This window comes from Balaenoptera ricei, chromosome 3, assembly GCF_028023285.1.
Source record: "Balaenoptera ricei isolate mBalRic1 chromosome 3, mBalRic1.hap2, whole genome shotgun sequence".
In the NCBI taxonomy this organism is placed as follows: Eukaryota; Metazoa; Chordata; class Mammalia; order Artiodactyla; family Balaenopteridae; genus Balaenoptera; species Balaenoptera ricei.
In genome coordinates, this window is record NC_082641.1 from 181680146 (window position 1) to 181703195 (window position 23050).

The window sequence follows — 23050 nt, forward strand, 5'->3', positions numbered from 1 at the left end:
GGTGGGGGGGCCCACGCCACGTGACCGCCCCGCCCGCCCCGCGCGTGCGCCCTGCCCGGCGCCCCATTGTTGGCGGCAGCCGCGTCACGGGGGCGGGGCCGGGGCGGGGCGGCCGGCGGCCGGAGGGAGGCGGCGGGAGGGCGGAGGGAAGGAGCGTCCGCGCCGCCGCCGCCGCGCCGCCGCCGCCGCTGCCGCCGAGGAGCCGCCACCGCCGCCGCCTAGAAGCAAGCAGAGCCGCGCCGCGCCGCCGCCGCCCGCGCCCGAGCAGCCCCGCCGCCGCCCCGCCCCGCCGCTGGATGCCGGCGGCCGGCGGCCGAGCTCCCAGAGGCGGAGGGCGGCGGCGCGGGCGGCGGCGGCGGGGGCGGCCGGCGGCCGAGAGGCGGGAGCGCGGGCCCGAGCGGTAGTGCCGCCATGCCCAGCTCCACCGGGCAGCCCGACGGCGGCGGAGGCAAGCGCAGCGGCGGACCCGGGGCGGCGGTCGGCGGGGACCCCAGCCCGGGCCCCCCGCCGCCGCCGCCGCCGCCCCCGCCCGAGGGCGCCGAGGAGGCCGCGCCCGCGCCCCGGCCGCCGCCCGAGCCCGACGACGCGGCCGCCGCGCTGCGCTTGGCCCTGGACCAGCTCTCGGGGCTCGGTCTGGGGGGCGCGGGCGACCAGGACGAGGAGGGGGCGGCCGCGGGCGGCAGGGACGGAGCGGCGGCGGGAGGCTCAGACTGCGGGGCCGCGGCGGAGCCCGCGCCCCCCGACGGGCCCGAGGCGGGCGCGCCCGGGGTGGCCGTGGCCCCCGGCCCGCTGCCACTGCTGGAGCCCGACGTGAGCCCCCCGCCGCCGCCTCGGCCGTCGCCGCCCGACGTGTTCGCGGGCTTCGCGCCCCACCCCGCGGCCCTGGGTCCCCCGACGCTGCTGGCCGAGCAGATGAGCGTAATCGGCAGCCGCAAGAAGAGCGTGAACATGACCGAGTGCGTGCCTGTGCCCAGCTCCGAGCACGTCGCCGAGATCGTGGGTCGCCAGGGTGAGTGGCCGCCGTCGGGGGCGCCTCCCCGGGGGTCCCCGCGCGGCTCGCCCCGGGAGGGGCCACCCAGCCCAGGCCGCGGCTGGACACCAGACCCCGGCCACGCCCCGCGTGGGCTCGGGCCTCGGTGGCCGCCTGTGTGCCTTTGTCCTGCCGCTGGCCGCGGGAGAAAGTTGGGCGCAGCCCGCGCTCCTCCCCTCGGCGCTCCGGCCCCGCTGCCGCCTTTGTCTGGGCGCCTGCAGCCGGGAAAGGCCCCTGCGTGCAGCTCACTGCCCGGGCCCTGGGCCGCCAGCGGTGGCATCCCGGGGATAAAGGGACCGGGCTGGGCAGTGCCCGCTCCACACCCAAAACTGGCACGGGGCGGGTTCGCTAGGGCTTGGGGGGTCGCTGGGGGCGGGGGCGCTCCGGCAGTGTCAAGAGAGAAGTTTGGCGGCACAAAGAGGGTGCATCGAGACTTGCCAGCCTGGGCACCCTGTTGGGGATGGGGAGCAGGACGGGATGAGAGAAGATCCCTACAGGGCTCTCAGCCCCCAGTCAGGGATTTGGGGGATGCACAAGGACCCCCCTGTAAAAGCCGCTTTTGGGGTCCGGCCCCACAGCCCTCCCCTGGCCAGGTGGCCAGCAGCAGACCCAGGGTGTGCGGGTCCCGGAGCGGCATTGTCCCTGTGGCTGCCCCATTGTTCTCTTTGTTAGAGAGCCAGGCTGAGATTTGCAGGGTGACATCAGGCCGGCGGCCGCTCATTGGCCCTGGAGCTGCGGGGCGGGCGGGCTGGAGGGTGGTGGGCAGTGCCCGGCCCAGCACACACCCACCCACCCTGTTAGCTGCCTGCCCACCAGCCTCAACTTTCCTGCCTTCCTGCCCGCACCTCCGGGCTCCCTGCTGCTCAGCCAGGTTCTAGAACTTGGGGTGGGGCCTGGGCGGGGCTTGAGGTGGGGCTAGGGGTCCCTGCCTCTGGATCCTCGGTAACAGGAGCTAGAGAAGGGTGTGGGGGGCTTGAGTCACAAGGTGACCTGTCGCCCTAACTGTCACGAGCAGAGGACCACAGGGATGCCCTGGACACCGCTCTCTAGTAGTTGCGGGTGGGTGGGGCCATGGGGTGGCAAGCCCTCTGGCTTCGGGCGCAGGTACATTCCAGTCATTCATTTGTCCTCCCCATGTGTGGACACAAGGAGGACAAGGCGTGGTGCTGGGCCCGGGGACCCGCTCTTAGGAATGGGAGCCGGGGGGAGGGGGACCCGTAAACCGTTCTCTGGACCCTGCGGCTACCAGCAGGCACCACGAGACCACGACCGGACGTTTCCCCTCTGCCACCCGGTTGCCCCCTTCCTATTCAGGACATCACCCCCTGCCGCCCCTGTCCCCAGTAACCTCACTGGGACCTGTAACAAGACAGCTGCTTCCCTGCTGAGTGTCCAGGAGCCTGTGGAGACCGAGGCTGGGGGCTGTCACCCGAGGTCATGAGACTGATCCTCTCGGTGGTGGAGCCTGAGGACGAGTCCCATGTGACTGTGCGTGTCAGCCCCCCGGGGGTGCGGGCCGCGAGCAGGAGGCACCGATCCCTGGCCTACATGCTGAGCAGTCGGGTGGCTGGGTCGCCAGGCTCCACGCTGACCTCTGGTACCGCGTGTCCCTCTGGTACCCGCTGGTACCCAGGATATCAGCCTGGGTTCCTGCGGATGGCAGACAGCAAGGCAGGCTCTGGGGGTCCCTGGGCCCTGACAGCTCTTCCTGCAGACTAGGGTGGCCCTGTGGCTCTGAGCACAAGAGCCCCTCTCTGTGACAGTGGGAGAGCACCTCCCTTGTTGTGAGGATTCTCAAGCAAGATGCTGGTTCTCAGCCCAGCACCGGGCCAGCACACTGTAGCCACCCCATGAGTGGGGTGCAGGGCACCAGGGAGGGGAGCACGAATGCCAGGACAGGTTGGCAGCTGCAGCAGCCCTTGTGTCTCCCCACTCTAGAAGCATCTGTGGCTCCCAGCTTCTGCCACCAGTTCTCAAGCACAGCCTGGGAGACTCTGTGCCCTTCCTCCGGTTACCCACCCCCCTGTCCACCCTGTGGGTCCCTGGACATGGAACCTGTCCCTTCTTACTGCTCTGTTGTCCCTAGGGCAGGGGGCGTGGCCTACCCTGAACTTATCCTTTTCTGTCTGACCCCAGGCCCACGGCCACCCCCTTCTCCGGAGTGCAGAGTCAGGGGGTTCACCTGCCCAACCTCCTATGCTGACGAGAGCCACAGACCCGGGCTCGCCCTTTCCTGGACACCCCCTTGCTGCTCTGTGAGCCTCGGTTTTCTCAGCCCTGAAATGGGTCCATGCACCTTCTGGGCACAGGGCAGGAGATTATAGCCCCTGCCTTGCTCTCTCCTCCCAGAGGCTGAGGGGCCCAGAAGGTGCCCTGGACCCACTGAGAGGCAGCCTCAACCTGCCCCGAGGTGTCCGCCAGCGAGGATCCTGCAGCCTCAGGTCACAGGCGGGGAGGGAGAGGCTGCAGGAGCGGAGGTGCTGCCAGAGCCGGTCGGCAGGGCCCAGATATGAACCCTAGTCTCCTGGCTCTTCCTGCCCTGCAGGGAGCAGGGGTGAGTCAGGAGAGAACCTTCCACCTTCCAAAGCTCCTGGGTTGGGGGTGATGGGGAGGTGGCCCCCTTCCACAAACAGGAAAAGTGGAAACTCAGAAGGGCCGGTGGAGAGCCTGTCACCCCAGCTTGTCGTCAAATGTCGGGGGGGCTGGCGCCCAGTTCCTTCCAAGACCCTCCCCTGCGCCCCCCGCCTTGCTGCCTTTGCCCCAGTTGGCAGCATGGCCGTGGGTGGGGTGGCCGGGGTTGGGTCTTCAGAGCCAGGCCTGGGTCTGCAGCACACTCGGCTCACAGCCGGGAGCGAATGACCTGCCAGCCAGCCAGGGTCCCCTCCGTCATCCCTCACTCGCTGTTCTCTCCCTTGTGCGGGGCCCCACCCCTGCGGGACACTGCAGGCCTGTCGGGGGCCCCTGCCTTGATGTTCTTACCTACCCACCGCGGGTCGTAGGAAGAACGGGGCCCCTGGGTGGCGGGTCACACCCTTCCGTGCCTGCACGGGGCTTTCCCTGGCCCTGTTTCACAGGTGAGCCAGCTTTGCCCCAGACACCCTACTGTGACTCAGCCTCGCCCTGGGGACAGCACTCCGCTGGGTTGGGAGCGGCAGTATATCAGGCTGACTTGTCTCAGCCCTGGCCTGCTGGAACTCTGTCCCTGCTGTCCCCTTAGCCAGCAGTGCTCCCCTGGCACGCAGCCTCCTTCCCAGGGCGGCCCCTCAGCTCCCCACACACGGCCTTGAGGTTCCCTTGATAAAAGTGGCCTGTGGTCACCCGCATGGGCTCCTTTGGGGCAGAGCCCGTGTGGCCTGGTTCCCTGAGTGCCCAGTGCAGGGGTGCCTGGACCCCAGTACAGGGTCATGAGCAGTGGGAAGCAGGGCTGCCTGCATCTAGGCTCCCCACGGGGACCTTTGGCCTTGCCCCTCTGGGGGAGTGTCCGGCTGCCACGGGGTGGGGCCTGCTGGGGCCTGGGGCAGTCAGCCACCTTCCCTGGTTCTCTGAGTTGGAATCCTGGGGCAGGGCCCTGGAAGCTGCATTTCTGCTGCACCCACCAGTTGGCGGTAGCCCCCAGGGTCACTCCTGGAGACCCAGTTTCCTGGCTTGTGCAGTTCCACCCACCACCCCCCCAAGCTCTGCCACCTCTCAGGGTCCTAGCGTGGGTGGGGTTTGGGGGATAGTGGATGTCACAGCTGAAGTTTGTATGGTTAATTGGGCTCTACTTGGCCACTAAGGGCTCCATCCAAGGCTGCTCTCTGGGTCAGGGCAGGATGGGGGCCGGCAAGCGGGAAGCTGCAGGGTCCTTCCCCAGCCCTGACCTGCCCAGGGGTCCCTTCCCCACCGAGGCTCCCCCATGAGGACAGGCACTGGTCTGGGGCCACTCTCCAGTCCGTGGCCGGTCGGGTCCTTCCCCAAACCTGTGAGGCTGGGTGTGTTTCTGCCCTCCTTTGGCAGGTGAGGAAACTGAGGCATGGGACGGTCCCTTGAGTGCCCAGGGCAATCCCCAGTCCACCGGCCCTTACAGCACAGTCCCCCAGCCTCGGGGAGTCCAGAAAGTCAGACTTGGGGTGTGAGGAGAAACTCTGAGAAGTGTGTGCTGGGGCCTGGCCCAGCATAGTCAGGGCGGGCTTCCCGGAAGAGGGGGTGCCGGGCTGGGATGTGATGCAGAGAAGGGAGAGGATGGTGGGGTGCAGCAGGGAGGATGACGTGACAGAGGGGAAAGGTCAGGCGCAGGGGAACTGCAGGAGGGGCCTCCGCAGCCGAGTGGGAGGAGACCGTCCAGGCAGGAGTGGAGGCAGCCCAGGTCAGGGTGCCTTTGGGGTTGCCAGTGAGGCCATGGAGCCACCAATGGGGAGGATGCCGCGTGCAGAGGGGATGGCTGGGGGCCAGGAGGCGAGGCCAGGAGATGGGAGGAAAGCAGTGTCTCCCTGGGAGATTTCAGACCCCCACTCAGTTGGCCCGCTTTTATTCAGCCGTGGATGGGGGGCTGCTGCCCTCTTTGCGCTGGGGGTGAGGCTGCCCCCGCCCCAGGCCCCATGTCTCTGACTTCCTCGGCTGCAGGCAGACAGCTCGTCCCGCTAACTTTGTATTTTCCCTCGCTGAGAAGTTAGCCACACTGTTATTCCGCTCAATGCCGCCCTCTGTTTGCACTGAAACAATATCCCTGTGTCCCTCTGGCCTCCCCAGAACTTGGGGGTGGGGGGTCCTCCCAGACTCCTGGGCCCAGACTCAAGATATGTCAGAAGGCCCCTGGGCGGGGGTGTGGGTGTCAGGGCCCCGGGCCGGCCACACCTGGTGTTTAGATGTCTCAGGGGCAGCTTCCAGTCGACCTCGGGAGGGCCGCCTAGGTGGTGGGAGAGGCGCCCAGTCAAAGAACCTTCTCGACTGACCCTCTCCCCCACAGACACCTTGGCCCCCTTCCGCAGGGTCAGCCCCTCAGTCCAGCCCAGGCAGCAAAGGTGAAGCCACAAAGCCGTGTCCCCGAGCTTCCCCTCAGAGGCTGGGACCACTGAGGGCCTTTGGAGGTGTCCTGATACGGGACCCAGGATCTGCTCTTGGGGGAGGGTCACATGGTCAGGAAGAAGTCGTAGGCCATTTCCACAATCCGAGCCTCAGTTTCCCCTCCTGTCGGGGAGTTGGCGTCAGAGGGTCTGCATTAGTGTCCTAGGTCTGGTACAATGAACTGGATGGCTTGAAACTATAGAAATGAACCCTCACAGTTCTGCAGGGTGGCAATCAGGGTGTCGGCAGGACCATGCTCCCTCCAGGGGAGAATCTGTTCCGGCCTCTCCCTGGGCTTCTGCTGGTGCTGACAGGCCTTGGCGTTCCTGGGCTTCTGGCCGTCTCACTCCAACCCTGGGCTCCGTCTTCACAGGGCCATCTTCTCTTGTGTCTCTACATGTCCCTCCTCTATAGTGACACCGGTCATTGGACTCAGGGCTGCCCTAATCCAGCATGACCTCACCCTAACTAATGACATCTGCAAAGACTTTATTTCCAAATAAGGTCACATTCTGACATTCCAGGTGGACATGGATTTGGGGGGGACACCTTTCAACCTAAAACAGGGTCCCTCCTTGCCTTTGGGACAATCCCCCTGTTACAGAGCAGGGGGTTGCAGGACCAGAGTGGACACTGAGGCCTAAGGTTGGAGGGAGGGACGCCGAGTGCCTGAGATCACAGCCCGAAGGTGGGGCCTCCTAACCCAGCGCACCGGCTGGCCCCTGCAGCTGCCTCCCAGGAGGGGTGTCCTGGGGAGGGGTCCCTGCCCTCACTGCGTCTCCCCCTCCCCCACCGCAGGGTGCAAGATCAAGGCTCTGCGCGCCAAGACGAACACGTACATCAAGACGCCGGTGCGTGGGGAGGAGCCGGTCTTTATCGTGACCGGCCGCAAGGAGGACGTGGAGATGGCCAAGCGTGAGATCCTGTCGGCCGCCGAGCACTTCTCCGTGATCCGCGCCACGCGCAGCAAGGCCGGCGGGCTGCCCGGTACCGCGCAGGGTCCGCCCAACCTGCCGGGACAGACCACCATCCAGGTGCGCGTGCCCTACCGCGTGGTGGGTCTGGTGGTGGGCCCCAAGGGTGCCACCATCAAGCGCATCCAGCAACGGACGCACACGTACATCGTGACGCCCGGGCGCGACAAGGAGCCGGTGTTCGCTGTGACGGGCATGCCCGAGAACGTGGACCGGGCGCGCGAGGAGATCGAGGCCCACATCACGCTGCGTACGGGCGCCTTCACCGACACCGGCCCCGACAGCGACTTCCACTCCAACGGCACCGACGTCTGCCTGGACCTGCTCGGGGCAGCTGCGGGCCTCTGGGCCAAGGCTCCCAACCCGGGCCGCCGGCCCCCCGCGCCCACGGCCGGCCTCCGGGGGGACGCTGCTCTGGCCACCCCGGGGGGCCCCGAGGCCTTCTACGCGGGCGGCCGAGGGGGGCCGACCATGCCGGTGCCGGTGCCGGACGCGGACCCCACCAGCCCCTACGGCGCCTCGGGCAACGGAGGCTTCACCTTCGGTGGGGACGGTCCGGGGGCCCCCGCGGGGCCACCTGCCCCGGAGGACTGCGACTTCGGCTTCGACTTCCTGGCGCTGGACCTGACCGTGCCCACCGCGGCCACCATCTGGGCGCCCTTTGAGCGGGCCCCACCCCTGCCCGCCTTCAGCGGCTGCGCGGCCGTCAACGGGGCCCCCGCACCGCCCGTCCCGGGCGCCCGACGCAGCAGCGGGGCCGGCACACCGCGCCACTCGCCCACGCTGCCCGAGCCCGGCGGCCTGAGCCTGGAGCTCCCGCTGGCCCGCCGCGCTGCGCCCGACCCGGTGGGCGCCCTGCCCTGGCGGCCCCCGCAGGGCTCCCTGGCGTCCTTCTCGAGCAGCGCCAGCTTCTCCACGGCCACCTCGCTGCCCAGCAGCTCCTCGGCCTCCTCGTGCTCCGCGCTGGACTCGAGCGCCTCGGAGAGCGCCCGCAAGCCCCAGGCGGCCCCGGCCCCCAACGCCCCCGCCTCCGCGGCCCTGGCGCGGGAGTGCGTTGTGTGTGCTGAGGGCGAGGTGATGGCCGCGCTGGTGCCCTGCGGCCACAACCTCTTCTGCATGGACTGCGCCGTCCGCATCTGCGGCAAGAGCGAGCCCGAGTGCCCGGCCTGCCGCACGCCTGCCACCCAGGCCATTCATATCTTTTCCTAGCCGGTCACCTCGCCGCGCCCGCGGCCCCCAGGGCCGTCCACGGACGCGGGGTTGGTGGGCAGGGCCGGGTGGGGAGGAAGGGGAGGGTGGGGGCGGGGAGCAGCGGGCCGCGTGGCCAGTGTTTACAGACGAGCTTTAACTCCGGTCCCAAGCGTGGAGACGGCGACCCGGCGGCCCAGCGACACCTCAGTTCTTAACAAATGACAGTATTGAGTCGACAGGTTAAAATAAACCAGAGAGAAAAGGCCTGCTTGCACTTTTTATTTAAGACACCCCCCCCTCCCCAGGGTGATCTTTTTAAGGAAAAAAACCCACGATTTTTACAACTCTCCCGGTTGTCCTTTTGTACGTAGCTGATACCGATTTGACAGTGTTTGTTTTCCCACGGCCTCAACCTCTGCAGAAACTTCCAGGAGGACGGCTCTCTTTTTGGGGCCAACTGGTTACCCTTTAGTATGTAAGCCGCGCGCAGGCTGGAGGGGGGCGGGGGGAGGGGCGTACAGAACTTTTTTTTTTTTTTTTTTAATTATTAATCCCTTTCTGCTGTGGTTTCTGTTGACCGTTTTTTAATTTTTTTGTTTTTTTAAACTTTTACTTTTTACCTCTTGTGTATATGTAGGGAATTTATAGGGAAATATGTACTTTATGGAATAAATTTTAAGAAAACTAAAATATATTTTATTTTAAATAAAGTAACGGACCTTTAATCTTACACAGCTAAATTACTGATTATATATTTGCTGAGCTGACCTAAGGGTTCAGAAAATTGTATCAAGAGTTTTATTTTTTGACTTCAAAGCCTTCTTAATAAAGTCTTTTTACTACACGTGAGCCCTTGGCCTGGTGTGGGGTTGGTGGGCATGGGGGAGGGGTGGGGGTGGAGGGCTCAGATCCAGCCCCTCCCCCCCTCGTCTTCCAGATACAAGAGTTAGGGCTCAGGATACCCCAGTTCCAGGCTTTTCCACAAGCCAGGTGCTATCGGCATCGGGGCTACACTGAAAGGTGGTCCAGACAGGTCCCCTTTTCCTGAGGTTCAGGACCTGACATCCCAGGGGACAACCAGCCATGGGGGCGGCTATGACCCATGTGGAGGGGGTGGTGCCAGATGGTCGCTTCCTAGGGCATCAGCCCGCCTCCGTGGTGTGTGTGGGACCCCATCCCCAGTAGGACGGGGTCCACCTGACATTGTACAGACGGGGAAACTGAGGTCTGCAAACCTTCCTCCCAGGATGGCTCCTAACACCTCCCAGTCCCCGAAGGACATCTGAGTGATGAGCCACAGGTGTTGTCCCCCTGTCACCTAGTTGGGAGCAGAGGACCAAGGCCCGTCGGGCTGCTGGACACATTTCTTCAGGATTGGGATTGGCCTGGAGTCGAGGATTGGGGGACCATGGGTTGCACCGTAGTCAGCTGGCAGTTGCCACAAAAGTTCCAAAGGCGGGGAAGGAAGCTCTGGAGTGTGTGGAGGATGGGGTGTGGTGACGGGGGGGGGGCCCAGGACTGTGACAGGGAGAAGCCCAGGGTCCAGGTGACCACAGGCTGCTGGCTTGAGGAATGGGCAATGAGGGGTCTGGGGGACACAAGCCACTAGGAAAGCTAGGAGGTCATAGCAGAGCAGCCTGGAGGGCTTCCAGGAGGAGGCCAGGGGCTTGGGATGACAGGAGCGTCTGATGGGGCAACAGGGATGGAGAGGAAGTAGCCAGAGATGGACAGGGCACCCCACGAGCGAGTGACGGCCACATCAGATCCTCCAGCTGAGAGTAGTAGCCCCAGGCTGCAGGGCCACAGGTGGGTCTCAGGAAGGGCCACATACACCCGGGGTTCCAGCCCAGCCCTGCTGGAATTTCCCCATCTGTAAAATAGGCATACACCTGGGACCTCCCTGGTGGCCCAGTGGTTGGGACTCCACGCTTCCACTGCAGGGGCACGGGTTTGATCCCCGGTCGGGGAACTAAGATCGCACATGCTGCACAGTGTGGCTCAAAAAAAAAAAAAAAGGGGGATACACCTAGGTCCACGCAACCAGCTCTGATGAGGCTCAGGGGGTGGAGTGCATTGATTCGTGGCCCCCAAAAGATACACCCCTGGAACCTGAGGATGGGAGCTTACAAAAGGGTATTTGCAGGGACTTCCCTGGTGGCGCAGTGGTTAAGAATCCGCCTGCCAGTGCAGGGGACATGTGTTCGAGCCCTGGTCCACAAGATCCCACATGCCACGGAGCAAATAAGCCCGTGCGCCACAACTACTGAGCCTGTGCTCTAGAGCCTGTGAGCCACAAGTACTGAGCCCGCGTGCCACAACTACTGAAGCCCACGCGCCTAGAGCCCGTGCTCTGCAACAAGAGAAGCCACCGCAATGAGAAGCCCGCACACCACAATGAAGAGCTGCTCCCACTCGCTGCAACTAGAGAAAGCCCGTGCTCAGCAACGAAGACCCAACACAGCCAAAAATAAATAAAATAGGTAAATAAATTTATTTTTTTAAAAAGGGTCTTTGCAGATATAATTAAGAATCTTGAGATGAGATAATCCTGAATTAGGGTGGCCCTAAATCTAATGTCCTTATAAGAGACGGAGGAGGAGACTCAGACACACAGGGTGAAGCTGTGTGAAGACAGAGGCAGAGGCTGGGGTGATGCAGCCACAAGCCCAGGGATGCCTGGGGCCCCCACAAGCTGGAAGAGGCGGGAAGAATCCCCCCTCTCCCGCCTGCCCTGCAGCCTTCAGAGGGATCGCGCCCCTGCCACACCTTGATCTCCGACTTCTGGTCTCCAGAACGTGGAGAACAAATACCTATTACTTTGTGGTAATTTGTTACAGCGCTTCGGGAAACCAGTATGGGTGGGTGGGTGGGTGGGAGGGCAATGCTTAACCCGGGGCCGGCCCACACTTCAGCGGCGGAGTAGTTGTGACGCCAGTGGCCCCAGGTGACCTGGAGCGAAGTCAGGCCATAGAGGGTTATGGAGGCAGCAGGGACTTGGGGCATGAAGACCACCCCCCTGCAGTTTGGCGCCCAGAGCAAGAGGAAGAGCTGTGGCCTCCCCCCACCCCCGGCCAAGGGGTCTATGGTGGTGGGTGTGCGTCCTCGGGAGGGAGGTGGGACCTGGAGCCTGAGCTAGGGTCCCGACAGGGGTGGGCAGAAGGGGTGTTGGCCTGGTGTCTGTAAGGAATTGAGGGGCCTCTGGGGAGTTGCAGGGAGTGGGCTTGTCAGTTTGCTCCTGAAATAAGAGGAGAGAAGGGCCCCAAAGGGCCCAGGTGCCCAGGAGCTTGGCAGGGGATCGTGGAGATTGGGTGGCTGAAGGACCCACCAGGGGAGGGTCAGGCCCAGGGCAGAAGCCCAAATCCAGAGTAGCCAAAGCCAGCCCCCTGGAGGGGTTTCTGAAGATGCAATGGTTAAAGGGGTGGTCCCCCAACCATGGGCAGGGCTGTCACCTATTCTGGTCTGAGGAAGTGCTGTCCCAGGACTTTCCAGAAACGCCTGAGGAGTCTGCTTACTGCTGGGTACAGGGCTGTGAATATTGTAAGTGTGAGGCCAGAGACCCTGCAGCCCTCGGGAAGAGAGATGGCCAGGCCAGGGTGAATTCCTGACCTTGCCGTTTGAGGCCCTGGATGCAGCCCTGCCCGAAGGTCATGTGTCCCAACCTCTCAGTTAATAGGCACCAATAAGCTCTTCTTCTTTGTTTCAGCCACTGTGAGTTGGAATAACTGAAACTCACAACCACCCACAGGGACCACATTCTCAGTCAGGGAGCTGGAAAGCATTTCCGGGGGGTGGGGAGGAGGGGAAGCAAGTCAAGTGTCCTGGGCGCCCAGCTCCCTCACGCCAAGGCCTGGCCAGTGTCCTGAGTGCAAGCTCTCGTCCCCCTTGGCAGTTGGCTCTCTTGGTTCACAGGTCCAGCACATCAAGGTGACCCTGGTGTCTTGTCCGGGCATGACATGGGTCACCATCTTCCCAGCCTCCAACAACTGTGTCCTCACTGCCCAGCAGTTGAGCGAATGTTCCATATTTTAGATTTTTGGTCATGGCAGAACCCCACTCTAGTAAGAATTTCTGTGTTGGTGAAAATCTGGCCTGTCTCTGCCACAAAGAGCAGGGGGCTCAGATCATGGTGCCCCCTTGCCAAAGCTCCTCAAATTCCCCCAAAGAGAGGCCGACGGCAGGCTGCAGAGTCAACTTTACTTTAATGAAAAAAGAACAAATCCAAACACAAGTCTGGGTTGAACAGTCATATCACGAGGCAAGGACCCCCACCTCCTATACCCCCTAGATGCTCCCCCAGCTGTCCCCAAGGACGACACCTCTGGGAGAGCAAGAGGGACAGAAATGGAGCCTGGGCCCTGGGCATCAACATGCAGAGGTCCACCTTGACCCTCAGGGAAGCTAGATGTTCTGAAGCATGTGGATCGCGCGCTGAAGGTGCTGGCGGGCAGCTGGAGCACAGCCGTGGCTCCGCAGGACACCCAGCGAGTAGGAGGTGCCAGGCTGGCCCTGTTCCCAGACCGTGAGCCGCAGCTCTTCACACCCACCACTCAGCACGAGTTGAGCCTGGCCTCCGCTGCAGCTGACCTACCAAGGCGGGAGGAGCTGGGTCCGAGGGGAGAAGGGGCCCTGGCCCTCGGAGGACAAGTGGATAGGAGACTGAGGTCCCCCTGATCTGAGTCTCAGTGGCTGCCCCACCCATAGGAACTCAGGGTCAGGAGCCCAGGGCTCTGCCACACAGACAGGGAAACTGAGGCTCAGATGGGACTCCCCCGCCCAGAGCCGCCCAGTGAGAACTCCTACTCTTAGGCCTGTGCCCTGGGGAACAGCAGCTCCTCATGGGTACCAGCTTCCACAGCTGCTGGCCAGGGCCATTTGAAGACAATCCTCTCTAAGACCCGGCCCAGGCCGGGGTACTCTGGTCTGAACAGAGAGGGGATTTTTACTATAAAATAAAATCATACTAATTTTTAAAAATAATGAGTATTGTATCCTAGTGCGTTTGAAATCTGTTTTAGGAGTGGCTATGATGTCCCAGGGATTGCCAGGACGGCGCAGGAAAACCTAAAAATGATTCTGCAACAAAATGACATTTCGACAGCTGCTACAGGTAACCACACAGGACGATGACCCTAAGGGACATTTTGCTGTCATCCAGACACATTTTATTTCCGATTTTCCTGGGGCTCCCCCCAGCAGCGTGCCATGTAACAGGCCTGCTTGGGGGGGGGACCCTCACTCACCTGCACCGTCCCGTCACTGAAGAGCAGGAGTGCGGCCCGCTCGGACACCAGGAAGCGCAGCAGGCAGAGGCTGGGGGCTGCCGGCCAGGTGGCTGTGGACAGGCCCCCCTCCTGTGGACAGACCCAGCCATGGGGCCTCAGGGCCGAGGGCTCCCACCGCCTGGCACACTCCGCAGCCCCACCCAGCCCTCACCTCTCGCAGCCGCCGCTGCGTGTATCGGGCAAAGAGCCGAAGGACGGCCAGCTTGGCGCCCAGCAGGCTCAGGGCGAACGTCTCCAGCTTTCCCCGGTCGGGCATGTAGATGACTTGGCTGATGGGGGTGGGGGGTTGCACAGGGCGGTGCCAGCTGTCAGGACCTCCGTCCCGGGCACCTCACACCCAAGGACACCTTCTCACGCAGCCGTGTCTCTTGGACCATGATGTGAAACCAGCTCTGCACGGACCAGCCTTCTCTGTCCATCCAGCCCCAGCCCCTCCCCTGAACTCCAGACCCCTGGAGCCACGGACACGGCCTGTCCACGCTGAGATCCTGATGGGCCGCCACACCTACTGAGCCTGCGCTCTAGAGCCCGCGAGCCACAACTACTGAGCCCGTGCGCCACAACTACTGAAGCCCACCTGCCTAGAGCCCGTGCTCCGCAACGAGAGAAGCCACCACCATGAGAAGCCCATGCACCTCAACGAAGAGTAGCCCCCGCTCGCCGCAACTAGAGAAAGCCGGCGCACAGCAATGAAGACCCAACACAGCCAAAAATAAATTAATTAATTAAATAAATTTAAAAAAAAAAAGTGTGAGTCTGACCCCTCCTTCCCGCCCCAACCCCAACAGTGGCCTGTGAGGCTCTGTGACTTCATGTCCTCCCCCTCTCCCTGCCATTCCTCAAACCCACCACGCTCAGTCCCATCTCGGGGGCTTTGCACATGCTGTTCCCTATGCCTCAGAGGCTGTTCCTGACGGACTCTTTCTCATCATTCCTGTCTCGCCTGAGCGTCACTTCTTCAGAAAGCCCCTCCTTCCACAACCACTCTGTTGAGAGTCGTCTCCACTTCCCCAATCTGTCGCCTCACCCACTTCATTTCCTTCAGAAAACTGCCACCTGAAATCAACTTAGTAATTCATTTGTTTAGCATTGTTCTCCCCCAGCAGGCAGTAAGCGCCTGTAGGTGTGCACAGTAGATGTTTAATAAATCTGTGAGGAGTGAATGAAGAAAGGCAGGGAGGAGGGCCTGGCCTCCCAGGGGGATAGGAACTCCATAGCTTACCCCTCTGTGGGGCGCAGGGCCATGTGGGTGCCATCCCGAAGCAGGACACCACTGCCCCCGTCTGACAATTGGTAGCCGAAGCCGTACTTGCTGGAATAATCCACCCACTTGGGGGCCCAGAGGATGGGCCGCTGCTCTCCTGGGGGGTCCTGCATGGCTGGCACAGGATGAAATGAAGTGAGCAGGGGTCCTGGAAGGGGCGGGCGGAAGGACGGCAGAGGCACAGGAGATGGAGAGTAAAGTCCAAAGAATAGAAAACCAAGTCTTGGGACTTCCTTGGCGGTCCAGTGGGTAAGACTCCGTGCTTCCACTGCAGGGGGCACGGGTTCGATCCGTGGTTGGGGAACAAAGATCTCACATGTGGCCAAAAAAAAAAAAAAACAACCAACTCTTGCCTTGAGCGGGGAGGACTGGGGGACCCTGGGATCACAGCTGCCTCTGGAAATGAGTAAATCTGAAATGCTTGTAAGGTCCAAAACACTGTAGGGCTTTGCTTTATTTCATTAAACATTTTTTGTATTAAAAAATAAAAATTGCTCAAGGCCATGTGGGATCCTAGATTGGATCGCAGAAGAGAAAAAGGGCAATAATGGAAACCCTGGGAAAATCCAGTGGCCCAGGAAGCTGGGCCACAGGAGAAGCTGGAACTCTGTAATACAATCTCCAGCTATTTGTGCTGCTCCTACCTGGGGCGCCAGAGTCCAGGCAAAGCTGCAGGCTCCTGATGGCTGCCTCTACCTCCTGCCTCGGGCTCCCCTGGGGCCCTGGGGAGACAGATCTCTGTGGGGCACAGACAGGCCAGGGCCCCTCCAACCAGCCCCGCCCCAAACTCCCACATCCGGGAAAGTCTGATTTTCACCCCAGAAGGATTCCAGACATCATTCTCATTTCACAGGTGGGAAAATTGAGGCCGGGAGAGGGGACGTGATCCTGGCAAGGCAGGATCTTTGCCCCCCACTTCTCGACCCTCACTCCTGCCCACAGCTCCCACCTAGGATGGAGAGTCTGCTCACCCGCCGGGTCACTCCCGAGGGTCCCCTGGCTAAGCAGGCGGACAGGGCGCCGGGGGCACGGAGCCCCTCCCTCTGACAGGGAGGCCTGGGGAGGGAGCAGCAGGGGTTGGGGGCTCTGGCTTCCCCCCCTGAAGACCCCCTGGCTTCTCCCTTTGCCCAGCCTCCCTGTGAGGATGCCCTCCACATTCCCCACCATGCCCCCCTCCCCACGCCCTCACCTCACTACCCCACTCCGTGGAGTCAGGGTCAGGGCCATCTTCTCCTGGACCTGAGGCCTCCTTAGGAGTGAAGGGGCCTGCAGGAGGCACGAGGATTGGAGGTGGGGGCAGAGCCTGACCCCATGCAGGGCGGGACCTCTGCCACCGACATCCGCCTCTGCCGTGGAGGTGACATTTCAGAGCAGGTAGGGAGGAGGACAGGTGTGTGAGATGTGGGGCGCAGGTAGGAGCAGGTGAGGGGGCGGGGCGGTACTCACAAGGCCTCCGGCGCTGGGGCAGCAGCAGCCGGCCCACCTTCCAGAAGAGTCTGCCCAGAGGCTGGGGGATGGAGAAGATGGGCAGGCTGTGGCAGGAGTGGGGCGGCAGCCGGTCCGGGGTGAAGCCCTTCGGAGTGGAGAGCTAGGCGTCAGCACGCCGCTCCTGAGTACCTGGGCTAGCTGGGGGTCCTGACCCACACCTGGGTCTGCTGAGATGCCCCAGAGAAGGGCAGCCCCGACCCACTGACACCCCACACCTGCGTGAAAAAGTCATCCTGCAGCAGGTGGTCCAGGCTGGGCCGCTCGGCCGGGTTGGGTGCCAGCAGGCGGGCGATGAGGCGGCGTGCATTGGGGGACAGATGTGCAGGCTCGGGATAGCGGCCGTCTCGGATGTTCTGGTACATCTCCGACAAGGGTGCCGCCACGAAGGGAGGGGCGCCAGTCAGCACCATGTACCTGGGCCGGGTCGGGGGCAGGAACCTGGGTGCCTGCTTGCATCTATCCTGGGCATCTAGGGTTGGCTCACACCTACCTGTGCACACCTGGCCACACCTTCCCACACTTCCTGACTCCGTACCCACGTCACATCCACTTTCTCATAGCTGCCCTACATCTGCTCCCACCTGGCCATTCCTGTCTGCTCAGGAGACACCAGCATCTGTCTGTACACCTGCCTGCTCCTGGGTTATACCTGGACACACCTGCATATACCTTTCCAGTTTTAGTTTATGCATGCTCACACCTGTTCAACTCCTGCATATGCCTCATACCTGTACATATGCCCTCATCTGCCTGTGTACCTGCCACCTGCACACACCTGTCCACACCTCTGTGCACACTCAAAACTATCATCCCGCCATATGCCCTATTCATACCTGCACGCTCAGATGATGGCAGGTGTGTGCTCCCGCCTACCCCCCAGCTGCACACACTGGTCCTGTGTTTGCTCATACCTGCCTGTGCCCCCACTCAACCTCCCCTGTACATGCCTACACCTGTCCTTACCTGCCGGTGCCCGCTCCCACCTGCCCACACCTGGCCCCAGCTGGGCAGTCCTGCCCCCCTTCCCCAGGCCCGGGGCTTCTGGGGCCACTCACATGACGCAGCCCAGAGCCCAGATGTCCGACTGGCAGGAGTGCCCGTTTCTGGACACGACCTCCGGGGCCAGGAAGTTTGGGGTCCCACAGAGCACTCTGGGGGGCATAACAGGGGCTCAGGAAGGCTGGGGCCAGAGCCGGCCCACCCTCGCCCACCCAGAGAGCCCGCTCGGAGCCTCCCGGTCACCTGTGGCAGCGGCCTCCTGGGCCCACCCTGGTGGCCAGCCCCAGGTCTCCGATCTTCACTTCCATGTTCTTGTTCAGGAAGAAGTTACCTGCCGGGGCGGGGTGCGGGGGGGGGGGGGATGGGAGGGGGAGGAGCATGGCGTGAGGGTGGAATCCCCGCCCTCGCCACGCCCCCCGCCACGCCCCCGCGGCCCCTTCCCCGCCCTCACTGAGCTTCAGGTCCCGGTGGACGATGCGCCTCTGGTGCAGGTAGCGCAGGCCGCTGACCAGGCCCCGCAGGTAGTAACGCACCTCAGGCTCTGTCAGCGTCTGCCGCGCCTCCAGCACGTGGGCCAGTGACTGCAGGGGACCGGCAGGTGCAGCGCCAGCGCCGAGGAGACACAGGTGAGCTCAGGTTAGGCGGCACAGTGAGTTCCAGGGACCCAAGAAGGCAAAGGTAAATTCAGCTGGGCCCAGGTGGATGTGGCTGATTGTGGGACAGGCAGAGGTGAGCTCTGAGCCCCAGGAGGAACATAGGAGTTCAGATGGGCCAAGGGGGCCACAGTGAGCTTTTCGGCAAGAGACGAACCCAAGGTGGGTACATGCTGGGCAAAGGAGAGCTCAGGTGTACTTAAGTGGGCTCAGGGAGTTCAAGGGGTCTATGAAGGTGCAACTAAGTCCAAGTGGGTTCAGGAACAGGCATTCCTGCCTGTCGGACATCTGGGCTCTGGGCTGCACCATGTGAGTGGCCCCAAGGGCCCCGGGCCTGGGGAAGGGGGACAGGACTGCCCAGGTGAGGCCGGGTGTGGGCAGGTGGGGCCTGGCTGAGGGCAGGAGGGGCACAGGTGGGCATAGGTGTGCCGAGGTGAGTCAAGAGAGCCTCTGGGTGGGCAGGTGGGCACAAGCGCATTAAGGGTGAGCACAGGTGGGCCTAGTGTGGTCACAGGTAGAAACAGGTAAGGAGAGACAGACATTGGCGGGGACACAGATGAGCACAGAAGACTGGGGGCGGGGGGGGGGCATGGCTCCCTCTAGGCCCCGCCCCCTGGGCACCTGGCGGCTGCAGTATTCCAACACCATGTACACGTGGTCACGGTCAGCAAAGTGTCCGTGGAAGGCCACGATGTTGCGATGTCGCAGGCAGCTGTGCAGGGCGATCTCGCGCTCCACCTGCGGGCGGGGTCCCACGTGTACACACCCGGCAGGTGCCCATACCCGAGGTACCCATGCCCCCACGGGCATGCTCCCCACCCCCAGGGCAGGGATGTCTCTGCGGACCCGATTTGGTCACAGGGCCCCTGGGCACTGATGCGCAGAGCGTACCTTGTCGCTGGGGCACAGCCGTCCAGCCCCGCCACCACCATGAGGCACCACTTTGAGCGCAAACACGGAGCTGGTGGACATGTCGGTCAGCTTGTAGCAGCGGCTGAAGGCGCCCTGCGGGGCAGGCGACTCACGAGCTCAGGGCACACAGGTGTGGGGACAGATGGCCAGGCCTCTTCACACACAGACACGCACACACACACACACCCCTGAGACGCATGGATGCATAGCTCACATCCTCATACCTGGATACCCAAGGCAACACAACACACAGAAGTACACGAAGGCACAGGGACACATACACTCAGACACACAGACGCATCCACACCTGGATATATAGAGCCCACGGACCCTAATACAGTACCCGGACACACGGTACAACGCCCGAACACAGAAAGCAGAGACCTATGACACATTCAGACACACACGCACAGGGACAACACAACAGAGTCTGGGTCCGCACCAAGGCTCCAAGTCGCAGAACACTCGGGCGCACACCCACACCCTAGACACACAACCCACAACACAGCACAACGTGCCCAACACCGGTTCCCGCCACACGATGCACGCAGAACAGCGGGTACATCGCGGACCCGGGCGTCCACCCACGCCAGCCCCAAACTCGCGTGGACACGCGACACACGCAGAGACAAAAGCCGGGGCGCACGCTGGCTCGTTTGCGGTCGCGATCGCGCGCACGCGCCCCGCCCCGCCGGGACCCCTGCCCGGCCCGGCCCCCTCGCCAGCGGACTGGGGGTGCCGGGGTCCCCACCTTGCCGATCAGCTTCCCGCGCCTGTACACGCGCCCCGAGCTCGGGTCGCGCAGGAAGACGGAGACCAGCGGGCGGCAACTGTGCCGCCGCCGCCGCGGCTCGGGCTCCATCCCTCCCGGGAGCCTGGCGGGCGGGCGCACTGGCGCAGCCTCGGCCGGGACCATCGCGCGCGGCGCTGCTCTGGGGGCCGCGCGCTGCCTGGACGCGTCTTATTGGCCGAGGGGGGAGGGGTGGAGTCCAGACGCTCGGGGCGGCCAGCGCGGGAGGGGGCGGGCGCGTGGGGGCGCTTGGGCGTGCGGGGACGCGGGGCTGGCGGGAGTTCCAGGGACCAGAGCGGCGCTGGCACCTTGCACGCCAGCCCAGCGCCAGTCCCGCGCGCGCGCAGCTCGCTTGCTCCTCCAATCCTGCGCCTCCCGCCAAGCTGTGAACTGTCAACACGCCCATTTCTCTGAGCAGGAGACTGAGGTCAGAGGGATTGTCTCATTCTCTCGAGGCCTCGAGGGGAAGGGTGGGTGGGAGGGAGGGCTTGGCAGGGCTCTCCCCAGAGTGCGCTTGAGGTCTGAGTCTAGTCGTCCTGAATACGTGTGACTGTGGCTCCTCCTGGCAGGTGGGTCCCCGGGCCCCATATGACAATGCACGGGGCTTGATCATCTTGGCACTAGGGAGCCACAGCAGGATTCAGGGAGGTGGGGAGGGGAGTGAAGCCCAGAGGGGCACTGCTGGGATTGGGAGGCTGGCGTATATGATGGACACTCAGTGGTGAGAAGGAGCAGGATTTGTGTACTGATGGACAGACACTGGGGGTGTGACTCCTGGCTTGGGCAGCCAAGGAGAGGCAGGGGGATGGAGAACAAGTGGGCAGGCTTAGGCCCCCCCCCGGGAACCATGGGAGCATCTCTGAGCTGTTCCCCAGAGTCAGTTCCCAGCTCTTTCCTTGTATTGTCTCAAGTCACCCTTTCACCGATTCTGAGATGCAGGAACTGGCCTTGGCCCCATTTTACAGATGAACACACTGAGGCCCAGGGAGGTTAAGTCGCTTACCCAGCCAGGAAGGGACAGTGCTGGATGTGAATCCAGGCAGCTGCCTCTGGATGCCTTGGTATTAATCCCCAAAAGTTACATAACATAATGAATGGGGAGGGGTTAGCAGGGCTCCGTGGGGCTGGAATCAGGCCTCGGAATTTTCCAGAGACCAGATTTCGGAGTTCGGCCCAGCCAAGCCACCAGGGATAGGAAACACCTTCTGCGTTGTCACATGTCTGCCTGGCATGTCAAATGGGGGCACCCAGGGCATGGGGGACTCTGCGGGGGCCCCAGTGCGTTGGATGGAGCCATACTCTGGTACCTTTGCGGGGGGCCGGCCTCAGCACCAGGGCCAAGGATTCCAGGCCAGTGCAGGGGGCCAGCTGGCTGCGGCCGGGGGAGCCCGAGTCCTCTGCTAATGAGAACCAGGTGCGGTGCGACAGAAGGAAGGCAGCTGGGGGGCCCGGGGGTCTGAGCTGTCACATCATTGTCGCCAGGGAATCCACATTGGCAGGCAGGAATCCAGGTCCTTCTCAGTGGCACGCCTCTGCTGCCTGCTAATTCAGGTATTTGTTCAGCACTTGTGCCCAAGACAGACCCACCCGGCCCTCAGGAAACGGTGGAGAGGAGATCACCCAGAATTAACCAAAGCCGGGGGTCTGGGCAGGTTCTGGAGGCCAACGTCAGAAAGCCAGACCCCTTCCAGGCAGTGGCTTATCCCAGAGGTCGCTGCTCTTCTTAGCCCCATGTTATAGATGAGGAAACTGAGGCTCAGGAAGGGACATGTAAGCCAGAGTCACCAGACTGTGGCCGAACCTGGCCTGGAGTGCAGGTTGGTGCGTCTGGAGCCCCTGCCCCCCCAATACTGCCCCCCAGGCCTCTCCTCCGGGGGCTACAGGAGCATAGGAAGAGCCCTCACGCTGCAGTAGGCAGCTGAGCCCACTGGACCCCCAGAAGCCTCCTGGGGGAAAGAAATCCAAAGCTCCTGGCCCAGTGCCTCACAGCAGGGCTGTCAGCTGACACCCTCTGCAGACACCAGCTCTGCCCCCATCTCCTGGCAGCCCGCTGTTTTCCTGGCTGAACCTCCTCCACGGGGCTGGGGAGCCGTCCCATTCCCAGCCTGCGCCCCTTCGAGCAGGGATGCCCTCCCCCAGCACTCTAGAACGGAAAAACTTTATAATAAAAGGAAAACCTTAGATGTTCATAGCAGTTTTATTCACAACAGCCAAAAGGTGGAAACAGTCCAGGTGTCCATCGACTGATGAGGGATAAACAAAACGTGCTCCACCTATACAGTGGAATATTATTCAGCCTTAAAAAGGAAGGAGGTTCTGACACTTGATACAATGTGGATGAACCTTGAAGACATCATGCCCAGTGAAATAAGCCAGACACAGAAGGACACACTGTGTGTCATTCCACTCACAGAAGGTCCTAGAGGAGTCACATCCAGAGAGACAGGAAGTAGATGGTGGGGGCCAGGGGCTGGGGGAGGGGGGTGGGGAATCAGTGTTTCATGGGGACAGAGCTTCAGTTTGGGAAGATGGAAAACTCCAGGAGATGGATGGTGGGGATGGTTGCACGACAGTGTGAATGTGCTTAGTGCCACCGAGCTGTGCGCTTAAAAATGGTGAAGATGGTGAATTTTGTGTGATTGTATATTTTGCCACAATCAGAAAGTGAAAACCATTTTAGCTTCCCCACCCCCCAAAAAACTACAGGCTTAGGGAACTAATACCCCCATTTTACAGATGAGCAAACTGAAGCCTAGTGTGTGTAGCAAGCACAAGATCGCAGTTTTGCAAAGGGGAAGGCGTTGAGGGGGGAACTCAGTGGGGCTGCCTGACCCTCCCATGCCGACCCCTGCCCAGGGCTCAGGAGGCCGGGGTGGTCGTGGGCTGGAGCCCCAGCCTGGCCGCGCAGTCCCCTGAGCCCCCGTGCTCCAGGCCAGAGGCTTGATTTGTCTCCAGTCTGTTCTTTCCCTGACCTGAGATAACTCCCCAGACTCAGCAGATTTCCCAGGAGAAGTGCTGGAGAGCCTCGCTCAAAATACCTGCTGCAGGTGGAGGGGGCGGCTGCTGAGACAGCGCCCGGGCTGGACCCTGGGAGGCCTCCCTCGGGATGCTGGCGGGCGGGCTGGGTGCGGGGTCCGCGGTGGTGCAGCCCCCTCCTTCCAGAACTGGGGCGGGAGCAGGCGGGCAGGCGTGACTCAGCCCGGCTCCTGGGTCCCTCTCTTGCCTCCTGCCTCCTGGACTTTGAAACGCAGTGGACTCCCTGCTGCCTGTCTGTACTCGGGAGCCCTCGGCCAGACCTCGCAGGTCCCCAGGGACGGGCCCCGTGAGCAGAGCGGGTGGGAGGCCACCTCATGACTGCCTCAAGACTGGCCCAGCTGGGGCTGTGGGGACCTGGGTGCCACATTCCCTGAGCTTCCATCCTCTG

At 62.7% G+C, this 23050-nt stretch overlaps 2 protein-coding genes across 2 annotated transcripts; one reads left to right on the top strand and one right to left on the bottom strand.

Annotated features, from left to right (window-relative positions):
• The first annotated feature begins 367 nt into the window (after nt 1-367).
• Nucleotides 368-9030, top strand: MEX3D (mex-3 RNA binding family member D). The gene is made up of 2 exons (XM_059918941.1): nt 368-1009; nt 6872-9030. Exons 1-2 carry the CDS (start codon nt 412-414, stop codon nt 8254-8256), a joined length of 1983 nt encoding a protein of 660 aa, XP_059774924.1. The 5' UTR covers nt 368-411; the 3' UTR covers nt 8257-9030.
• Nucleotides 9031-12471: 3441 nt separating this feature from the next.
• PLK5 (polo like kinase 5 (inactive)) lies at nt 12472-19698 on the bottom strand. The gene is given in 15 exon segments (XM_059919915.1): nt 12472-12822; nt 13479-13589; nt 14743-14784; nt 14787-14899; nt 15429-15506; nt 15756-15840; nt 15974-16050; nt 16231-16357; nt 16488-16686; nt 17328-17423; nt 17515-17602; nt 17723-17862; nt 18544-18662; nt 18816-18929; nt 19588-19698. Coding segments are annotated over 15 exon segments (1686 nt in total). The 3' UTR covers nt 12472-12636.
• Between the last annotated feature and the right edge of the window lie 3352 nt (nt 19699-23050).

What these genes read in the sequence shown, in the direction of transcription:
- MEX3D (XM_059918941.1), top strand. Translation starts at nt 412, where the DNA reads ATGCCCAGCTCCACCGGGCAGCCCGACGGCGGCGGAGGCAAGCGCAGC. An exon ending in CGAGATCGTGGGTCGCCAGG is followed by an intron (nt 1,010 to 6,871) that starts GTGAGTGGCCGC and finishes CCCCCACCGCAG; the next exon opens with GGTGCAAGATCAAGGCTCTG.